The sequence below is a fragment of the Haemaphysalis longicornis genome, unplaced genomic scaffold (assembly GCF_048455015.1).
Source record: "Haemaphysalis longicornis isolate Haplotype H1 unplaced genomic scaffold, Haemaphysalis longicornis Haplotype H1 scaffold_1, whole genome shotgun sequence".
Classification (NCBI taxonomy): domain Eukaryota; kingdom Metazoa; phylum Arthropoda; class Arachnida; order Ixodida; family Ixodidae; genus Haemaphysalis; species Haemaphysalis longicornis.
Genome location: NW_027526203.1, coordinates 362929454 through 362952444, shown reverse-complemented (window position 1 = coordinate 362952444; position 22991 = coordinate 362929454). Strand labels below are relative to the sequence as shown.

Here is a 22991-nt window from a genome sequence, read left to right as displayed (position 1 = left end):
AAACCAAATTAACCAGCGAGGGCAAAGCATCGAAGACCCTGTTTGTTATATACATGCAGCTATGGAAAGTTGCAGGCAGCAAAGCTAGGATTGTCAAAAATGTGTGATTAAATTGATGTTCACCTCTAATAAAGTACAACCTTTCATTCGAATATCATTCTACCTATTTGTGATGAGACACAAAAACCTTTTGCTTTTGATCATATTCCATTGATTGTGGCGCAGCGGCCGGCACCGGCAACGAAAACCGTGCAAATGTGTCACAAAGGAATGCAACGGGAACGCGCATAGGGTGCATAGTGCCTGCGGCCTTACAGCTAAGCCAAAGCGAACTTCTATAGCCACTCCTAGCCTCGATGAAACTGAAAACACGATGTTTCAGCCAAGTTTTCGGGCATAGGGCTTCATGGAGGTCATATCTCGCAGATCAATTCAGGCGCTGCGGCGCAGGACGGCGCTCATAAATGAGTTTGGCGCAACAGGGGCGGTTCAGCCCAGGATGGCGCAGGTAAACAAGTTTGGCACTCTATGGCACAGGTGTTCCACCCCTGAAGTGCCTTCATTGTGGAGAAATTACCAAATTAGAAAGGCATTTCTCTCTCGCATTTCCTTCGCACCCTTTCATGACGCTTCACATGACGCGAACAGCGACCAGAAGCGAGTGAGACAGTGGTGTGGTCTAGATGGACAATTAAAACCTACCAAGCGTAGCATCATGGCCGCCAGAGCCACTGGTTGTGCCCTCGGCGCAATGAGTAGCGTGCCAAGTGGAGCGCCTTCCCAATGGGCGGATGTGGCAGGGGCAATGCCTGCCGCTGTCTGCTGCTGCCTGTCCAGCGGAGTTCGCTGCAGTTGCGTTGGTTGCGTTGTGCTTTATCGAATTGTTTTTGTCACAAGGGCATTGTGCTTTGGTTTTGTTTGCGCTGTTCTCGTAGCCCGTAGAAGTGAAAGTTGCACGAACCAATCACGCTTAAGGTGTAACATTGGGGCTCAGATTTTTTGTGCCACTTTGTCGGAGCAGCTACTGCTGACAGCAATTGGTTTGTACATGTTCAGCTGTGTTTTTTTAAGCATTGCTTCCGGTGCACAAGCAAAAAATGCATTGCGGAAAACCAACTTTAAAAGAAGCGAGAAAAATCTCCAGGTCATGCTTACCTTCTGGATCGCTTCAAAAATGGGCACGAAGACATCTGTGTCATAGTTCGAAGGTTTGTCTTGAATCACAGACACCAGTCGTTCGAATCCCATCCCAGTGTCTACATGTTGTTTAGGTAGCAACCGCAATGTGCCATCAGTTTCCCTGCAACAGGAAAATAGTACAACCATAACGAAAGAATATTTTAAAAGTAATTAGTGCTTTACACACTAAAGCTGAACCTCCAGAGCAGGATTTCAAGTTATAGCAGTTTTAAAAGCGTTCGTTTTGAGTTTGCCCAATCAGAAATGACTGCATGTCTAAGGAAAATGAACACCATCTTGAAGGAGAATGGACAAAGGAAGTAGCAGAGCGCTAGAGCAGCACCCCAGCGCATCTATTGCACTACGGCTCAAAGCAGACACCTTTGAAACAGACCCATACTCAGAATGCCAACCGTGCATAATGAAAGGCTACAGGTTAATGAAGATCCTTTGGGTAACACAAACATAAGCTAGAATTATACACAGAAGCTTTGTAAAGCTTTTTTGGTGGAACATAGGCCGAAAAGAATACTTGTCAATGCTTGAATGTGTGCTAGTTGGTTGGAGCAATGAAACGTGGCAAATCCAGCGCTAGTCCTGTGTATTCTCTTCCTTGTCGTCCTGTCTCTACCGCGCTGTTTTACCACGTTTCATTGAGCTCAAAAATTCTGGTCTGTTTGTGTGTGGGTTTGCTCGACTGTTCAGTGAAATATTTCAGCCCAGAATTTATGTGCGTAGTGCCCAACCTGTTGAATGCCTCACATGGCCGGCACACTGAGGGAGAAAAGGGGTGATGGTGGAAGGAAGAGGCTCTGAACCCAGGTGGGGTAGCTCAATGTGACATTTGAATGTGCAATGCTGTGCTTGCACTACAGATGCCTCACATAACTCGTGCACAGGGGAAAAAGGGATCACAGGGTGGATCAGGCCCTGTGCTGGTGAGGGGGAGCAGAGAATTGGGCGAAGAATTTAAATGCATATTTCTGTGCCTTTGCAATGCCCTGCGGGGCTGAGGGCCTTCAGCAGCCGATCCACCCAGGGAGAAAATTAGCATGCCAAAGGTTTGGCATTTTGCATGTGGGTTCACTCGCGTGCATGCATGGCTGTGCATGGACCTGCTTGCACGTGCCCTCACTGTTGTTTGCTTGGCTGTCTACGGAAACGACCGTTGCCATACTGAAAAGCCTATACCTACGTATTCAAACTTATCTGCGTGCCTTCCTCCGTGGTGCAGCCAGTGCATTGGAGGGGGGAAAAAAAAAACAGGTGATGTGTGCGTTCCGTCATCTGCACAAGAACTGATCACCACACATCACCAAGTCTTTCCCGGCCACTATCAGAGGTACTGGCAAAAATGGCTGACATTTAAGAGACGAGTACGCCCTCATCTTGTGTCGCACTGAAGGTTCATTTATAGTCCGACGTAACATGCACAGACTTGCCTACATATATGTTACGCTATGTTTGCAAAATCACGATTTCCCAGACTCCGACTGTCCACAATAGCCTGGCTGATGTGATAGGTAGCTGCTAACACGCCCTAAAAAACTGGGCGCCTGAGCGTTGGTCACATCAACCCAGAATGCCTTGTGAAGAGAAGTAGCAGCAGCCCACTGCAAGGGCAGTGAAACAACAAGTTTTAAGCACAGGCCCTGCACCACGGATTGAGTGCATGCTCTAGGAGTAAGCATGGGATCACCTGGCACGTTGGAGCGTAGAAAGGCCGATCCATCAGCAAGCTCAGAGTAACTGGCGCAGTGTAGCCGAACACAACAAACCCTTGCCTGTGCACCATAGGCATTGCACTATGAATGAGCTACAAATGTACTGGCCACCCTTCTGTCTCCTCTGGGTTGCAGCACGGTTCATGGTGTGGCCACTAGATCCATGGCTGATTATCTACAGAACTGCAGAGCCATGCACCATAGGCATTGCACTATGAATGAGCTACAAATGTACTGGCCACCCTTCTGTCTCCTCTGGGTTGCAGCACGGTTCATGGTGTGGCCACTAGATCCATGGCTGATTATCTACAGAACTGCAGAGCCATCACAGAGCCCATGCTACACCAACGAAGCATACACAAGACCACTGGTGGGTGTTGGCTGGACACTGGAAACTGGTGCCCAATCCTGAACTCACTCCTCACGAGTGTTTTCCAGTATTGGTGGCTGAATGGCCCTCCCATCAGCCTGTCACTTTTGGACTCAGTTTGCAGCAAAGCAAGCAAGGATGCAGGGATTTTTCCTGTTGCCTTAGCAGAAGAACAGCTGCAGCAACTGGCAAACAGGAAAACAGACAAAGCTTCTCTCAATAACAAGCAACCGCAGGAGAAACTGCATGCAACAAGCAATGCTGAAGGGTGCTACGCTCACTGCTGCCACTTTTTTCTTTTCCCCCCAATGTTCAGCTTCACCACGCTAGCCTGCTGTGAAACAATCACAATAACTCACAATAACTCACGCTGTGAAACTCACAATAATCAGGCTGAATATAAATGGGTCTCGCTGTATTGTTGTTGCCGAAATAAAGTGAAAAGAAAAAAAGCTACGTTTAAAAATCAGCGAGCAAACAAACAAGTAGGTAGGCAGGCAGGCAGGCAGAAGAACAAGTGTGCAAGCAGAGAGCAAATGGTACGCATGCGGGCACGACAACAGGGATGAACCCAATGGCTGGGCAAGCAAACCAAGTGAAGTAGCAAGTAGCAGTTAATACCAGTACTAACAGGAATGTGCCCGAAAGTCGACATTGTGTGTTTTCATGCTGAAGGTTACGACAAGGAAAACTGCGCAGAAAACGAGGACAAAAGAAGGTGACTAGTGCAACCTAACAACTGATTTTTAGTTGAGTGAAGAAACAAATATAAATGAAAATGTGTTCGACGCACGTGCGAAAAGCTAGGGCACGAAAAGAAGGAAAGAGGGAGCGTGATACGGGGAGCAAGGCACGTGACAGTAGGCATCTGCAGTCACTTTTGCTTTTGACATAAACAAAACCATGCAAGGGCTGGCCCAATCAAAAGGCACTAAAAATCACACTCAAGAGCCTTGTCAAGGAACGCCATCTCGGTGCTCAGTAGGGACACAGACGGCAAACTGACACATGCTTCGCCTTTCTTGAGGATTGCATACGCTTCAAAAATTTTCCTCAGGTGCGCATCCTTGATTGATTGATTGAGGGGTTTAACGCGCCGACGCAATGCAGGCGATGAGGCGCGCCGTAGTGGAGGGCTCCGGATTAATTTTGACCACCTGGGGATCTTTATCGTGCGCCGAAATCTCGTACACACGGGCGTTTTTGCTTTTCGCCTCCATCAGAAAAGCGGCCGCCGCGGCCGGAAGTCGAACCCGCGACCTCGTGCTCAGCAGCGCAACGCCTTAGCCACTGAGCCACCGCGGCGGGTAGGTGCGCATCCTTGTCACACCCGATAACATTGCAGTCTTCAAAGCATGGCCTGCAGTGTTTGCAGTCTCTGCAGGGGGTGGTCAAGTAGCTGCCAGTAAAAGCGTGTAGGCTGTTAGTGTGTTCCCTCAGTCGATCATTAATACATCGGCTCATTTGGCCAATGCACAATCTCTCACAGGACAAGGAGTAACAGATAGCCGTGTTTCTTTATGTCCAGTGCTGCCCACTGGATCAAGAAAGCGAGTGAAAGGGCAGGGGTTCGTGTTGTTTTTTTCAGCACCTACAAGCTACACAACTTGTGTAAGCGTGTAAATTCCAAAGAAATTAAGCATAGGGGGTGCCAGAAAAGACACGAGAAGCCAGGCACACGTTGTTTACAGAATCTCCTTGTCCTGTGGGCATTGGCCAAATGGGCCGATGTACCAATGATCGGCTGAGGGAACACGCTAACAGCCTGCACACTTTTACCGGCAGCAACTTGGCCACCCACTGCAAAGACTGAAGGCCACTCTTCGAAGCCTGCAATGTTATCAGGCGTTACAAGGATACGCACACGAGAAAATTTTTTTGAAGCATACGCGATCCTCAAGAAAGGCAAAGCTTGTGTCAGTCACTGCCTGTGTCCCTACTGAGCACCGAGATGGCATTCCTAGACAAGACTCTTGAGTGTGACTTTGTGTCTTTTGACTGTGCCAGCCCTTGCTTTGTTTTGTTTATGTCAAAAGCAATTGCAGATGCCTCCTGTCACATGCCTTGGTTCCCGTATCGCACTCAGCCTTTCCTTTCCTTGTCCTAGGTTTTCACACATGTGTAGAATGCATTTTCGTTCATCTGTGTTTCTTTACCCAAATAAAAATCAGTTGCTAGTCTGCACCCTGTGTCACTAGTCACCTTCCTTTGTCCTCGTCTTCCACGCAGTTTTCCTTGTTGGAATGTACCAGCTAGACCAAGTTTGTATTCTACTTATGCCGAAAATTATTTCATCAATTTTTTCCCTCCAGGCTAAAAGCACAAATATATTTAGTCATGATAATGACGAAAATGAAGAAGATTACAATTTGTAGTCTCACATGTTTAGTGGGCATGCCATCTGAATTCCAGCATAACCCAAGAAATGTAACATACATAGTAGCCAACAGTAAAGTTTCAACTGCATGTTTACTGCGCCAGCTACATAACACCGTGACTGCTCACCTGTTGTACTGGATGAACACAAGGTTCCAGATTTCAAGGACATCTGGAACATCAGCATTCACAAGGTGAGCGGCATCGCGGCCACCAATGCGGTCATAGTGGATTTCAGAGCACGGCCCACAGGGGCCTGTCTCGCCCATCTCCCAGAAGTTGTCCTTCATGCTCCCAGGCAAAATGCGTTCCTCTGGGATCCTGTAACAGCAAGAAGACACAACAAAATCACTAATCATGAGGCACAGCACCGTAAATTATAAATGTATACATTAAGGACAGGATACGATACAACAGCATAACGACACAGTAAAGGCATGTGCTACGAAAGCAAAGCGCCCAAACACGCGATGACTTACAAGCACGAACAGCAGTGAATTTATATACCAAGCTATGCACCCCTCAACTCGCAGTGCAAGAAATCCGCTAAAGCTCTCTTAACTTAATTACACCGGGCTTTGCATGGAAGCAGCATTTCTATCTTGATCTTACGCAACGTCAAGTTTCAGAACAGTACTTGCCTTCCAACGAATTTTCTGTTGATTCAATAAGAGAACCAATGCAAGTGCCATTTCAATATGTCATTTCTTTTTCTGATTGTTTTTATAAACAATGAACGTGTCATTTAATAAGCCTAAAATATTCTCTACTTTCCCTGTAACATGCCCTGTTACAGTGGCTACAACTTCTTTCAACTTTGCAGACCTCTGTACAGCAACGTTTTAGAACTATGTAAAAAAAAAATGCCTATACTAAAACTACAAGAAAATGTTGGTCAACTATAAACAATTTATGTCTTGTAAGAGTTCTTTTGTTTTGAGGAGGAGATCTGGCCAAGCACTAAACTGCTGCTATGGCATGCTTGCAGCTGCCCACTTCATTATCTGCATTTTTCAGTCACTTCTAACTGAAAATGGTAGGTCCTCAAACCAAAAAAAAAAAATTTACTAAATCGCAACAAAGGCAATGAATGCTAATGCAGCACGTATTATGCACAGCTATAAAAAGTACAACAAAGGTCAATTTAAACGACTTCCTTTACCTCGTATATTTCAAACTGCATGTATCTTCAAGCCACAGTTCACAGTTTGTTAAAAAATTTCTAATAACCATGCACAGGTTTGTGTGGAACTGTATGCACCTCCACAAAGGATTTCCTCCCTTCCCCTGGCTTGGCTAATTTTGGGTTACTCTGTGATGTTACAAAAAAGCTACTGAACTCATCATGAGCTAACACAAGCCGAACAATTGCCCTACCCTGCTGTGCCCACTTCTCAGGCAACTGATACGCATGCAACAGACTACAAACAGCACGAGTACACAATTGCCTCATAAGCAGTGCAAACAGTGTTAAGTGGATACTAAAGGCCGAATATAACAGCTTTGTTTTAGCTGAAAGGTCACAGCTCTCATAGCTCTTCCAGCTTTTGTTTTACCACAAACAGTGCTCTCCATATTTGTTTACATATACTATAATAATTATTGCTGGCATTTCCCTCCCCATTTTCTTTTCATTTTCCTAGATTGCACTTTTCGTCTGGTCCCCTGAAAAGCATATCAATGAGGTTACAATGCCTTGGCGAGTTCAACATAATCTGAAGCTAAACTTGAAAGTTTTATGGGGCATGAAACAGAACAAAAATATTTATACTCTGCCTGGATCCAAACATAGCATGGATTTAAAAAAAAATAGCCTTACAGACAAAAAAAATTATTTTTTGAGCGGTTAATGTGAATGTGAATGCCAATGTTTTATTTCAGACAACCGAAAAAAGTTACAGGGGAGATGTTACCGAGTAAACATAGTAATGAACACATAACAAACATCACGGAAGCGGTTGTCTTCGGGGGATGCCGAAAAGGCAAACTAATTACCTGACAAAGCAAAATCCCCGGCCCCCCTTCTTCCCTCCCCCTCCCATTTTAATTTTTTAGAATGTCTTTTGTCTACTTGTGCATTATTTGGAACCTTGGTGTCATGTACAGAGCAATAAACACAACATTTGTGTTTGAGTACTGACAATGCACAGGCTTGCACTCGTGGGAGGGTCATGTTTCTTAAAAAGAGTAAATTTTCCCAGCATTCTCCTGTGTATTCTGTTCCCTAAATGCATCTTTTGTAGAGGGCTCTGATTTCTGCAAATCATGAACCAACAAGCCATGCCTTCAACAGTGCTTAAAAAGGAAACACCGTTTGGATAACTCAAAACCGAATTAGCATTTCCTCCACCAGCCTGTCTTTATATAATGCAAGATTACCCAAGTTTCCTCCAGATTTCTTTGCACTCCAAGTCTGGCTCCAAACCAGCCTCTTTGTTGCCCCCAAAGTAGGTGACATAGAGGCGATCTGCTTGCAGTTTGAACACTTCCGTCAGCAGCTCCCATGCCCAGGCACAGATTTCCTTCTGCAAGAAAAAAAAAAAACAAGAAAACAGACAGGCTTCAATTAAATGCAGGCCGGGGGAAAAAGCCGGCTGCTTCAACGCTCGTTACAGGGCGAGAGGGCGTGAAAGAGGCTCCCATAACAAGTCTGCTTCACCTTGAAGAAGTCACCGAAGGACCAGTTCCCAAGCATCTCAAAGAAAGTGTGGTGGTAGACGTCCTTGCCCACATCGTCCAAGTCATTGTGTTTGCCACCAGCCCGAATGCACTTTTGTGTGTCCACCACCCGCTTGTAGCGGCCCGCTTCGCTGTTGGGGTCCACAGTTCCCAGGAAGATGGGTTTGAACTGGTGGCATGAGAAGAAAAGTAAACGCGCAAAAATATGAGCAAGGAGTAACAGTGTTACCCCACACGACCCTGCAACCATAGTGAAATCCAAAGGCATGTAAACAGTTCTGTCTCTAAACAATAGGCAACAAAGTTGCCTTCCGAGGTGCAAAAATGCCGATTGCAAAAAATAAGCGAAACATAGGGTATAAATCATGCACCAATACATACAGCAAGTGGGATTGTGAGGCAAACAACCTGTTAAAATGAGTACACATGCTTTCTGAAATACAAAACTTTTCGACTGAAGTTTCTGAGGCTACCACAGTACCTTGCAACAGAGCCCACTCCTTTGTTGCCTTAATTAATCGACAATTTTGGCAGGAAATGTGCATGAGTAAAGTCAACAAAGCATAGAAAAGCCAGAAAGACTTTTTCCCCCTCCACGCATCTAGTGCAACAAGGAAGACGCAGACTGAACTCACAATGAAAATGATTTGCTTCACTGAAATAATTGCACAACAGAGTTTTGCTCTAGCACAGAACTGCAACAAGTACAAACATGTTTCGTGCTCCTCCGCAGCCTAAAGATGGGCCTAATCGCAGGTGCTCACCTAAAGTGGATTCAAGAAATTGTTACCATTCAGTCATTTGGGGTTAAGAATAGCTTCAAGAAAGAGTCAAGTAAGCCTGCCTCCTATTTCCTTTTAAGTACCTTTTTATCAGAGAACACTGAAAATGCGGTGGTGAGCGATTTTGCTGTAATTTGCAAAATAATTATTTTGCAAAGAGCAAATCCCAAAACATCTTAAAGCAGTCCACGCATAACGAATTTAGTGCTTCAGCCTAGGTTTTGCACATTCTTCTGAAGAAGGGTGCAAAAATATTTCATTCTAACATTTTGTTCACATTGAAATTCCACAGAGAACTTGAAATAAATTTTATAACAGTCTACCACTAGGTCCTGCTTAGTCTATTACTAGCTTCAGCAACAGCAGTTGCAGAGCTTCCTCGTAATAAATAAAAATCTGTGCCACTAAATGTAAGCACGTCAAGTACACAAACTTTCCGAGCCATAAGACAACCTACTGTTTATTGCATGTTTTAAAGGAAAACAAGGCAGCCAAGAAAGCACACTAGGCTGATGCCCCATCTCAGTTTCACGTAAGAAAATGATGCAGCATCACCAAGTGAATTTCAATTTGTGGAAAGAACAAAGAAGGTATAGTTGTCAACATCATATTAGAACTGATTCAAATGTGATCACCCATAAAATTTGAGAGCAAAGAGCAAGCAGGCCCTCAATGTAGGCAACATATTTTTGTATTTAAAATACTTAATATGCTATCCCCTTCAAAAGCTCCATTATTCATAGTGGCCCATTTTTACAAGTTGCACCAAGGCCTTAAACGGAAAATGACTTTCCTAAAGCTACTAGCCCAGTGACTAGATTAATCACAACATATTGCTTCACAGATGAAACCTTTTAGAGGTGTTTTCATAGAGCTCTAGTGGCCAAACACAAAATGTGAAGACTTTTTATACTGGGATCTCCTCCCATAGCTCTTCCCTGTTTCTCCTCTGCCTCTCCCGTTGAGTTAAGAACAATGGACAAATTGACAGGCACGAAACCATGAGGCTGAATCTATAAATGCTATCTCAAGTGAAATATTGCTAAATTTGACAAGGAATGCAAAATTTTAAAGGGGTCATGCAGACAAAATACAAGCTTGTTTTATTCGAAAGATTTGGTGTTTTATGGCGCCCCCCGTGCTTGTCCAGCAACAAAAAATGCTTTATTTATTCACTGAGAAATTAATCAATTTAAGTTGAAATTTTGATTCTCCCGCCAAACTGTGTGTTTCGTGACGTCCGAGATGGCGTAGCTAGGACAGGTCTTCTAGCGAACGTTAGTGCACTGATAAGTCTGCAGTCCACTGCCAAACACCTTGTTTACCGTCAGTCATCCTAGATGGCGCCACCATACTGTCCAGGATTGCTATCCGCCTTTGCCTTGTTTCTGAGCGTATTTGCACCTGGCTTGTTCTGTTAAGGTAGGTAGTAATCGTTTCGTGAAACATGGGCTATGCTCAACGAACAGACACGTAAGACAATGACGCTTACACCAATCGGCCAGTGTCATGCGAGACAACACCGAAGTGCCGGACTGCTGTGCAGCTATAACAAGCATAGTGGGCACAGTACCGACAGTAGTACGCACAGTACCAACAGTAGTACGCACTGGTGCATCTAAGTACATGTACTTTTGTAACTTCTATTGGTAACCCCACCAGTCTCACTGCTACAATATGAATATGCCTCACATTTAAGTGAAAATAGCTCATTCTGCAAGCTTATAAGCCCTGCCTAACTTGTGTTTGCTTTTGCCGGCCTTAGCCAATCGCACAGCTTACATCATAGGTTCTAGTTCAGGAAATGAACTAGTGAGTTGCATGGTCATTCCCTTTTTTCCCAGTTATATAGCTTATTTGAGCTAAAAGTGGCGTCAGTATGATTCTAATTAGGCAATCTTTCGAATGAATCAAACTCATGTTTCGTCTGCACAGCCCCTTTAGGGTAAGCCAGAGCGGGGATCAGATTAGTAGCTTAACTATGGAATTTATGGTATGCCGCTGCTTTTCACTGCGTGCCAAAAATAAGTACTGAACTAAAGTATACACACTTTGATTTCCGAGTGAAATACCTACCTGGTTCATTCCAGCATTTGTAAAAAGCAGCGTAGGGTCATCGTGAGGAATCACCGATGATGACTTGACGTACACATGCTCATACTTTTGGACAAAGAAGTCCATAAACTTCTGTCGTATTTCCGCTGCAGACGTCATAGTGAAAACTCTGTGAAAAGAGGGACAAAGTGTCAAATATTGGAGTTGCATCATCATGCAGTCTCAGTGACAGCCTCGAGAGTGCAAAGGCTCATTCCCAAGAACAGCGTAAAGCCCTTTGTCTGTGAAGTGCCACAGTTACAAAATTTCCACAAGGCCCAGGAAGCTTTTTAGCTCCTTAGGACTAAGGAGCTTTTTAGCTCCTTAGGCATTAGGTTTTTCAAATTATGACATGAATTTTATTTATGAGTAAGATAGCCACATGGTTCTTCCTTCTGAAGAAAAAACTCACTTAGCTTTCACAGAGCTATGAAAAGATCTAAAGCTTCCTTGTCATTTAATGATCTAAAATCTAACGCCCCTTGCCAGTGCTCATCCTGTGTTCTTCTCAACTCTTCATCTTTGTTTGTTTTGCACTACCAATGTGTTGCGCAGAACTAGAAGGGGTGGTGGCAAATGTGCCACCTACCTGTGTTTCGAAGAAATGTAGGGCAACTGCACAAATCCTTCCAATTACACCACCTACCTACAGGGACCCCTTAGGGACATGCAAGTCGCTGTCCATTCCACAGGAGCTTGTTGTTCTCACACCGCATTTTCCTGCTCACCTTACTGGTCCTGTCACCAAGGCTCAGCAAATTCTGTTAAAGAGCTACACTGCGTTCCACCCCCCCCCCCCCCCACCTTTTTCCCCCTCCTGTGTATGAGTAATGCTCCATATTTAGAGCAATGTTGTCCCTCGTGGACCCCAAACCAGCAGTACTTGATTAACCTAAATCGAGAGCATCCAGTGTAATGTACCTTTCTCATTTGCTCTAGGCAACGTAGGCACAAGTTCGGCCCAAAATTATTTACAGCGACTTGGGTAGCTCGCTTTACAAGCCAGCTGTTAAGCCTTTCACACATGGTCTGAATGTCAGCCATTAGAAGGTCTCTTGACCTGCCCGTTACGACTTCATAGCCATTCAAATGGGACTGAGAGTTGGCCAAACTGACAACCTCCATGTGAGGAAAGGGCACCACCGTGCTTCGTTGCTCCCAGTTGCCATCAAGGAGCTCCTGCATAACACCAATAAATAGGATGGAACCACGCAGTTCAGGAGAAAGTATGAGGGCCTCCTGGCATTTTCATGGTGCACTGGTTTCAGCTGGTATAGTTCCGAATGATAACATGTTGTGTTCCCACGCCATTACTAGAAGAGCAGGCAACGGTGGCATCAGTCAGCACCAGATAACAGACCACGGCTGCCAGTGCAAAGCATGGGCCCAGTAGGCTCAAGGAAAAATGGATGCTCTGCCCACAACCAGGGTGAGGGTGTTGAAAGCACACAGGAAGGCACTGAAAGTCTTCTGGTCACTTCAGCCAGTAAGAGAATAGGGTGGAATTGGAAACCATGCCTCAGGGCCAAAAACAAAAAGAAGAAATGCACTATTCAACCATAGTATGAGAAACATGCACAGTGCCCGCAAGTGTTCATGCTTGCAATACTCACTTATCCAGGGCATGAATATTTTTGTTCTTCTTTCGTATGTATATTCATCACTGTATTCGTTCATATCTTTGCATGCAGTGGTGGGCTGGCAAATGAGCTGGCTTATTACCATTATGCACCCGCCCCCCTCCCCGCCCCTCACCGACACATGCCCATTAATGTGCAAAATACATCACCGTCATTCTGATAGGCTCTGTCCAAAAGGAGTCAAGGGTTAAAAAAAAAAAAAAAAACGGGTATCCTATCGAAAAGCGGCGTGTGGAGCAGGTCACTGCCGTAATGAACCGACCAAGTGTTTTGATTAATTAGTATTCCATTATAGTGGGATTAATGCATTTAATTACTTCACAATACCATAATTTGCACATTCCCGCCAAAGCACATGTCGGCAATCAATAAGAATTGGGGAGAACTGAATGAATTAACATTAAGAACACTGTTAACCTGAATTTCAGGTAAAATACACTAGTTTTACAGTTACTCCGGGTTCAGAACTATGTGTTACACTTCTCAGGAGCTGTCCTGTGCTACCAGGGTTGCCACCTACATGGTTTCTGACCGGCCCGACCGGTTTTTCAGACCGCAGGCCGATTGCTGGTCCGTACTTAAAACCGGCCATCATCAACTGGTTTTTTGGCCACCGTGCAGCGATCATTTATTTCTTTGTGTTTTATAAGCGTCAATTCAGCAAATATGATGATAAATGTGTCGACAAGCTGTGGACAGACATGTGAGCAGGGAAAATACAGGGGCTAGAGAGCTGGGGGACCAAGGGGCGGCACAGAGCTTTTAATGGACAAAGTGTGTTCGAATACCTTTCAGTGCACCACACTCAGTGCAACAACCAAAATCTCAAGTCGCTTTCAGTACACACGTTACGTTGATTTCTCTCTAGGAAAACGCTACAAAAATTGCATGTCAAAAAAATATGGCATCTTTTTGTCAACACAAATTCAACCTTGTAAATACCCCCCCCCCCCCAAAAGGGTCGGGTCTTTTTTTTTTTTTTTTTTTCGGGGAAAGGTAGCAACCCTACTAGAATCCGAATCCTATGAGACCAGACGTGCGTGGCGAAACTGAATGTAAAAATCGAAACTGTTAGAAACCCGACCAGCTGAATGCGCGAGCAAACGAATTCATTTCATCCTAGTGTAGTGGAAGACAATGCTTTGCCAGCGCCTCACTGGCAGTCAGCACTCTGCGACACATGGCGTATTCGTTAAGCGCGCTGCATGCACACGCTAACAGCGTTCTACACGCAGGTCAGTAAAAATAATAGAACTGAGTGAAGCAGAGAAGCATCACTGCGGAAGTAAATACAATTAGTCATAAAATTTGTCAACGCGGACGGCCACATATGCCAGCTTGGCAGACACGCCGGCACGATGACTTTGATAGCACGCCAAGACCGGTTTCAATGTGAACGGAACTTCAAGGTAACCCAATTTCAATCTGCTTGAGACACGGCGCTCAAGAAAATAATAAGGCGGGAAGGCTGAAAGTCACCAAACTTTGTTCTAACTTATCCATATTTCCTTTTACGCATTTACGAATGCAGTTTTTAATAATCAATCGGCTTTTGTTTACGTGCAGCAATATTGGCGACCGACGACGCGTAAGAGCGCATGTAAGGGGTGCTTGCATGCTCACCTGTTAAATGCAACAATCTAGCAGCAGAACAAACCGCACAGTTATCGAAATGTCATAAACTGTCATTCATTACTATGTTGTATATTAGCTAATGCAATCGTGAGCTGCTTTCTGCAGACGAAAGAAAACTGCATAGTGGCTAACGAATGTTCTTGCTATCAGGCCCGTGAAACTATAAACAACTTTTATGGGCATACCTTTCACGTCTGCGTTGCGGGTTTACGGAGAACACGCTACACGCACAGAACCTACACGTGCGTATGACAGACACCGCACACGGAACTCGACGGCTTGAGTTACGGCCACGGCCGGATCCGTGATGTTGATGATGCAATGAGAGCGAGCGCCGAAGCGAGCGAACGTGGTAACGCGCGTCAACGACGATGATGATGATGATGATGATCAAAGGCCTCCCCTTTGAATCGGGGTGACGGCATGCGCCATCTAGCCTATCTTGGTAATTTAAATTTAGTTAACCCTCAACTCGTATCTCGTATTTCTTTTTAATTCTGCCGTGCCGCTACCCATGGCTGGGATGACACTTTATCGACTTCCCTGCTTTTTTTTCCACCAATACCTACTGCTAACCAGTTAATGTTTCCATCAACTGTGAAGCCCAGTGCTAAGGTGGCTATTCTAGCCACCTTACCAGTGCCTCTGGAAGTAGGACTTTCCCCTCAATTCTAGCCGGCTGAATCTTTTGGCATTCTATTACTTGAAGGTGAACATTTTGACCATTCTGACACACTGCTTCTGTCTCGTTGGGAAGTTACTGAACTGAGATTTAATTATGCTCCAACCAATACATAGACAAAACCCAACTTTTCGAAGCCGCCTCGGCTTCTTCTTCAGGGGTGACTGGGGCCACGCTGCAGCTGTGTATTGTAGTCTTTCACTTTAGCTGGCCTCGCACAAAGCCCTTCGCTGCAGCACGTAATCTGTGTGCGTACACCGAAGGGAGAGTGCCAAGCGAGCGATTAAGGTTCCTTGGGGTTCGCTGGATATGCCACGACTCAAGGAAAAGCCACTTCCTCCAGTTCGTCTCCCTTTCGAGGATGGCCGTTCCGGAGAAGTCAATTTTGTGGTCGGCCACTTCACAGTGTTCAGCGACTGCGCTGCGTTCTCTTAAGTGCAGAACCAACCTGCAGAAGTACGAGCAAAAAGATCAAATCAAATTCTTTCCATCCTGCTGCAGCAGGGCCAGTAAAATCCACCCACCTGCTCTGTTACATTTGCTTAGCGTACCAAAACCCTTCGTTTTCCAACTTTGTTCTCCATAATGCGAATGCGTAATCTTTGTCTGCTGTTAGTGTCAGTGGCTCTAGGTGGTGGTTGCAGGTGGCGGTTGTAGGTGGTGGTGGTGGTTTGATTAGAGGCACGCACAACAAAATGCTACACCACTCCCTCCGAAATAAAATCCCAGCTATACACCAGTGCTCCATGCTCACATATTAGCACTATTTTATTGTTTGCAAATAGCCAGTACAGTTAAAACCCAATTTAATGAAGTCACCGGGAACAGCAAATTATTTCGTTAAATCAAGAACTTTGTAAAATCGGGACTGTTAGTTTATGAGAAGTTGATTCCATAAATTCAATGTCTTAAGGGAGGTGCATCCAAGCAGCTACCATGACATCGTAATTGCGGTGGCTGCGGCACTTGCTTGCCAGTAACTTAGCAATGCACTAAAAGTCGAGGATGAAAATAATAAGTCAGCCGAGGCTTGCCCTGAAGTCGTCACACCCCAGCAGACGCGTGAAACACTGCGTTTTTTGTTGTACCATTTCCCTACTGAGCGAAACGTTCTTGCCTCTTATATCCTTGGGCCACGTTAACGGGGCTTCCTCCAACTTGTCGCGCGGGGTTGTCTTGAGGCTGTTTTTCTTCACTGCCATTCCAACAAAGTGGCATGGATGATGGTGTCTTTTCCCTTCAAGATTAACAAAGTGGCATGGATGATGATGTCTTTTCCCTTCAAGATTGCGGAAATAAAGTGTGCTGAACGGGACGCCAGGTTCTGCAGCCACGAGACTACCGAGTTCATCTCGTAGAGCTCCGTAAAAAGGAAACTAGTTGCCTCGTTTTATTTCTGACGTGGCGCAATAATCGTCGTGACATTCTGATGAAACACATTTGAAATTGGTGCTTTTTTAAATGTCTGTTTTTCAAAATACTTCGTTAAATCGGGAATGGCACTGAATCTATTTCGTTAGCTCGAGTTCATAAAAGCATTGAGCCATATAGGCACCTGCAAGGAATCCAAATTTGTTCGTTAGATCAGGAAATTAAGATCGGGTTTCATTAGATCGAGTTTTGACTGTATACAGCTCAATATCAGCCATGATAAAGCCAACCTTAAAACGGCTTGAGAGGTTCAACCCATGTCTGCCTGCTCGCACTGCAGTTCAGCAGCTGATGCAGCGGGAGCACACAGCACCGTCTCCTGTGCTCAAGAGCGTCAGAAACTTGCCCGACCAAGCGTACAGTGCAGGCCTTCTCCTCCTCTTCCAAACCCACGCTCCAAGGGAGGTCAGTCTCGATTTGCCCCCATGTGCAGCACAGCAGCATTTTTAATCTGCCCTAAAACTATGGTGACAATGGCTGTTAATAAATCGAATGCAATCCACAACTACAATACTTCTATTAAAGCAGTAGCATGCAACTACGAAAACACAAACAGGTTTAACAACTAGCACAAACAACCACACACTAAATTAACACAAACAGGTTTAACAACTACAAACAGGTTTAACAACTAGCTCAAACAACCACACACTAAATTAATGTCTGGAGTGCAGGCCAGTTGGTTCATACTGAACAGCAAAACAGCACAAAAACGGGGACTAACAGTTAAGCGCACACAACTTGAGCTCTGGTCAGCGCTTTCCTCACTCTTAGCCATTAGTCTTCGTTTTTGTGCTGCCTTGCTGCTCAACTTGTTCAATGGCATCCTGATCTCCTGCTGCTAGCTTCAGCCAACTAGGCTTACCCAGCCAAGGCCTTGCCCAGGTTCCTGATCCCTCATTTAAGAGCACTTTTGCTGCATACACACAACCGGTACACCATCTGCCCCGTCTGGTAACGTGCCATGTTTCTACTCCTGTGAGCTGCTTTTCAAGGCCCTTAACTCCCCTCTTGCCCGCAAGGGTGATGTCTGCTTCTTCTGTGTCTGTGATGTCGCCATTTGGCAAGGTGCATGCGATTTCCTGGTTATTAGGAAAGTTAGATACGGCAGCACAGAGGGCGGGGCATCCTTTATATGGGGAGGCGTCCATATACCAGACATGTGGATGGGTCTTGAGTAGGCGAATGAGGTACCTCGTTTGTGCCCGGCGCCAACCGTCCTGAGAGTCCACTTGCATGTTCTTGGGGAGAGGGGGTGCCTGTATCACAGCTTGTAAAAAGGAAGGCACGGGTTGCGCAGAAGGGCATTCCAGCGAGAATGTGCAGCCTAGCCGTAGTAGGATTTTTCTGCCTGTAGGAGTGCGTGCGAGGTGGTGAATATGAGAAGTGCGCTGAGCCACAATGAGTTCATCAGCTGTATTATGGATGCCGAGCTCCAGGAGGAGCCGTTCCGGGAACGCCTAGCACCTGCTTGTAGGTATGGCATAGAATAATATTGAGTCTTTTTTTCTACACATTGCTCGCAGTCCCTCGCCTGGAATCGTCACTGACTCCCAGACCGCCGTGCGAAACATTACCAATGGCAAGTGCAGTCCCCCGGCTGCTCGCATACTACGCACCATCCCCGAAACTCCGCACTTACCTCCCATACGTCTCCTTTGGACCCCTGCCCACTCGGGCCTGGAGGGGAACAAGGTGGCTCATGACCCGGCCTGCGAACTCACCAACCAGGCGTCAGATCATCCTGCCACTCCTCCTCTCTCAGCACCCCTCCTTAGTTTTTAAGATGTCCTAACTCGCTGCAAGGATGCTAGATGCATTTATCCACACCCGCAGGCCTCATTCACTCGATACCAAGCGACCATATTATGGTGGATCCGGACAAACACCCTCTCTTCCTCAGCACTGTACAGCAGAATACACCCCACATTATACAGCCCGTTCTGTCCATCCTGCGGAGACTGGGCCAACATGCAACACGTTATGGCAGTGCCCCACCATGCAGACCAACAATTTTATTCACGACGAATCAGACTGGGAGGCCACACTGCTCAGCCCCAACAAGGACATCCAGAAGGCTCTTGTGGCTCTAGCGATCTGTGCGGGACTTCCAGTGCTTCAGCGAGACCCGCCACAGCGATCACCTCCATAGGGCCTGCCATCGGGTCAAAGCTGGGCTCGACCGCTGACCCTCTGAGCAATATTGGGTCACTAAATAAAGTTTTATCTCTCTCTCTCTCTCTCCCCTCTTGCCCCGAGACTGAATGCTACACTTAGCTAAGACAAAATTGTTAAGCAACGTGGCGTGATCACTAGAGAATTTTAAGAGTCATAGCTGGTGTTCTGTGCAGTTACAGTATACACTGTGCAGTGCCTCTGCTAACGTAACGTACCCTCTGTGGTTATGTTAACTAAAGGGGTAGCAAAGAAGGAAAGGCTCTAATTTTATTGAAAGCGTGTAAATTTTGCTAGACCTCTCATTTTAGCTGCATTGACCACACTTTCCTTGTTGGAGGCAACTAAACTACAAGGTCAATCACACTCCATCAAACTTCTCTTAGAAAGGAAAGCCCATTCTGCAATCAATCCAGTTCATTTTGTTAAGGTGAGAGCAGAGAAACTACACCTATAGTATTATCACATATGCTACATGCAGTCATATGTAGAGTCAATGGCCATACACCAAAACGTAGGGAGTGGTTCCAAGCAAGCTGGCTTGCATGTACACCATTTCACACGGTAGATGCATTTCTATGTATAGGACCATAGACGTAAATGAAAAGAAAACTGTTTGTGTTTTTTTTCTGCTTAGCTCACGACTGGAATTCATTGGTGATCTCCCTGATAAGGCCTTGAAAAGGCAAAATAAAGATCACAATGCCGCGAGGTTCTAAATATTTTTTCACAGTGGCACTGCAAGAGTATGTGAAAAGTAGCCTAACACCAACAAGGTAGATTGGTGTCTGCATTTTCCCTTGTGTCCGTCTGCATGCCAAGTTCCCACATATACAAGCTGCTATCCAAATCAAGATACCAGATGAAATTTGTCCTGATGGCTGTGATGTCATAAGCAAGTTGGTGTGCATGCCATCGTTATAATTATATTTTTCATTTTACCCATTTAAAGTCGCTTCAAGCCCGATTCTTAATGCTACTTTACACTCCCAAGACTAAAGCCCCTCTTACCTAGGGAGAAGACCTGTAGTTACTGTGAGGAAGAAAAACATGTTTCAGGCAAAACTTTTGGAACAATCACCGTTCGCTCAAAGGCCAAAAGAACGGTTGCCATGCTCTCAAGTGTGCATAGACAACAGGCGTAAAGTTAGAAATTAAAAAATTGTAGATGCTGTAATGACATGCTGCCCAAACACTCACATTGAATCCCCTTCCCTGATGAAGTAAAAGAATCATTTTTCTGAATGCTTTTTTTTTGTGTGTGCAACAAGTTCCAAATTCTTTTTATTCCTTACAGCTTAAATTTTAAAAGAATAATGGGCCTCATATCCATATTGCATAAAGCAAACACTACAAACAGAACAAGGAACCTGAGTAATGCTCAAACCTGTCGGAGGAATTATGGGGGTTAAAGGAGCCATGAAGAGAAAACAAAAGTTTGTTTTATTCGAAAGATTAGGTGTTTCATAGTACCCCAAGCGCTTTCCCGGAAGCAAATGATGCTTTATTCACTGAGAAATAAGGCAATTTAAGCCAAAATTTTAAATCTCCCGCTAAAATTGCACATTTGGTGACGTGAGCAATGGTGTCACACGGGCCGGTCCATGAAACAGATACTTAGTATGTCGACTCCATATAGCACCCACACGCGGGAGTCGACCGAGACGGCGGCCATTTTAAAAATGCTAGTAAAACCTAGTGTACCCGCAGCCCTAGTCATGGAATCGCCTGATCCGGAGAACAAAACTCTCGCCGAGGAGCTCGGGCTTGCATTTAACAACCTCACACCACTTGAACGCTCAACGCTTCTAAGTGCACGAGCGGCAAGAGTTGTGGGATACGCGGTGGACGGGAAAGCGACCATTCCGCGATAGCCACAACAGACGAACGCCCTGCCGTCGGCACCGCTGCCTCGTCAGCGCCGTCGCCACGGACGAATACAGACTGGTACGTATGTGCCGTATTTTTATTACGGTTAATAACTTCAGTAGCAGTATCGCTTATGCCAGTTGGCCGGTGTCGTGTATGGAAAGCCGTTCGCGCGAGCTCTCTGCTTCGACCAGAAAGATACGAGCGTCAATGCGCGGTGTTTACGGCATTTTTCCTCCAAGGTCAGAGCGCCTCGAACCCGAAAATTCGTCTGCGCGACGGCGAGATGTCGAGCTCGGCCAGGCAGTTGTTTCGTACGCATTGGCGCACACGCTTGCGTGTTCGTTCGGAACTTCAACCGTTTACTCCACCGTTCTTTGTCATAAAAAGAATGTGCAGTATGTTTCACGGGCATTTAGCTCGCTATGCAAACTGTAAGCCCTGCCTAACATGCGTTTGCTTTTGCCGGCCTCCGCCAATCGCAGAGCTTAGCCCATGTGACGGCATAGGTTCTGTTGCGGGAAATGAGCTGGTGGGTCGCATGACCATTCCCGTTTTTCCTAATTATGTAGCTTATTTGAGCGAAGTTTGCGTTATAAGTGGTGTCGTTATGGTTCTAACGAGGCAATCTTTCGAATGAACCAAACTTGTGTTTTCTCTTCATGGCTCCTTTAAAGCATTGTTGAATGATTGATTGTAGGGTTTGACGCACCGATGCTACACAGGCGATGAGGCGCGCCGTAGTAGAGGGCTCCGGATTAATTTTGACCACCTGGGGATCCTAAATGTGCGCCGACATCTCGAACCCACGGGCGTTTTAGGTGCGGAGTAGCTTAGGACCGCACAATGTCCGTCCGCGTCCGTGCGCGTAGCATTTAAAATCGCAAAAAATCACACCGGCACCGGCAGGATTTGAGCCTGTGTCTGGTAGACCAGACAGAGGTAGTGTCAGTCGTCTTACCCATTGGCTATGACCGTGAGTTACTACCCGAGAGTCAAACGGCTTACTCCATCGCCTGTAACAGTGCGGAGTACCTTAGGACCTACCAATGTCCATCCACGTCCATCCGTGCGCACACCACCACCAAGCAATAATCAAGCAAAATTCGATTTGAGCCGCGAGTTGCAGTTTTATTTAGGGAATAATGAAGGTGCAACTCACGGCTCAAATCGAATGACAGTTGGGGCGCAACTTGGATGTCATTTCGAGTCCCCGTACTCCGCACCCTCTCCATCATCTACGGAGTGGAGATGCTGCCATTTTTTACTTTCCGCCTCCGTAAGAAAAGTGGCCTCCGTGGCCGGGCATAAAGCCCACGTCCTTGGGCTCAGCAGAACTACGCCTTTAACCACTGAGCCACCGCGACGGGTGTTAAGACAATGTCATTTCGCCCACAAGGGCATGGGTTGACAATGTCATTTCGCCCACAAGGGCATGGGTTGATTCCCTGCCCCATAGGTGGCATTCGTAATGTACATGGAAGGCAAGAACTCTCATCAGTACGAGATTCCAGCCTACATTAAAGGGGCCATGCAGACAAAACACAAGTTTGGTTCATTCAAAAGATTGCCTCGTTAGAATCATACCGACACTACTTTTAATGTGAACTTTGTTCAAATATTGCACATTATTAGGTGAAAAAAGGAGTGACCATGCCGACTTACTAGCTCAGTTCCCGCACTAGAACCTATGATGTAATATGCACGGCTGCGCAATAGGCTGAGGCCGTCAAAAGCAAACGCAAGTTAGGCAGGGCTTCAGACATGCCTTTTGCTTGCAGAACGAATGGTGAGGTAAACAATGAAAGTAACGAAAGTACTCGTAAACATAGAAGTACCAGTGCGTATCGCTGCTGGTACTGCACGCACTATCCTTGTTATAGCTGCACAGCAGTCTGGTGCTTTGGGGTTGTCTCGCACGACACTGGCTGAATGGCGTAAGCGACATTGTCTTACATGACCCTGTTTGTCGAGCATACCTCATGTTTCATGAAACAATTACTACCTGCCATAACAAAAACAAGCCAGCTGCAAATACAGTCACAAACAAGGCAAAGGTGGACAGCGGTCCTGCATAGCATAGTGGTCCCATCTAGGAGGACTGACAGTAAACAAGGCGTTCTGGAGTCCGCTGCAGACTAAACAGTGCACTAACATTCGCTTGAAGGCCTGTCCTTATTACATCATTGCAGACATCATGAAACACGTGATTTGGTGGGAGGGTCAAAATTTTAACTTACACTGATTAATTTCTCAGTGAATAAAGCATCTTTTGCTGCCGGGCAAGCACGGGGGGGGGGGGGGGGGGGGCACTATAAAACACCAAATCTTTTGAATAAAACAAACTTGTATTTT

At 45.8% G+C, this 22991-nt stretch overlaps 1 protein-coding gene and 1 long non-coding RNA gene across 2 annotated transcripts in view; one reads left to right on the top strand and one right to left on the bottom strand.

Annotated features, from left to right (window-relative positions):
- The window catches only part of Alars (alanine--tRNA ligase, cytoplasmic), a 42922-nt gene extending 28101 nt beyond the window's left edge, over positions 1-14821 (bottom strand). Inside the window, exons 1-6 of the mRNA XM_077686214.1 lie at positions 14665-14821; positions 11187-11334; positions 8309-8497; positions 8029-8174; positions 5779-5970; positions 1156-1300 (exon numbers count right to left, since the gene is read on the bottom strand). Coding sequence (XP_077542340.1) covers positions 1156-1300; positions 5779-5970; positions 8029-8174; positions 8309-8497; positions 11187-11324 — 810 coding nt within the window. The 5' untranslated portion in view covers positions 11325-11334; positions 14665-14821. The remainder of the gene's footprint in view (positions 1-1155; positions 1301-5778; positions 5971-8028; positions 8175-8308; positions 8498-11186; positions 11335-14664) is intronic.
- Positions 14822-15100: 279 nt separating this feature from the next.
- Positions 15101-18511, top strand: LOC144155022 (uncharacterized). The gene is made up of 3 exons (XR_013319495.1): positions 15101-15188; positions 16873-16997; positions 18119-18511. It is a non-coding gene; the product is annotated as an uncharacterized LOC144155022 (long non-coding RNA).
- The last annotated feature ends 4480 nt before the right edge of the window (positions 18512-22991 follow it).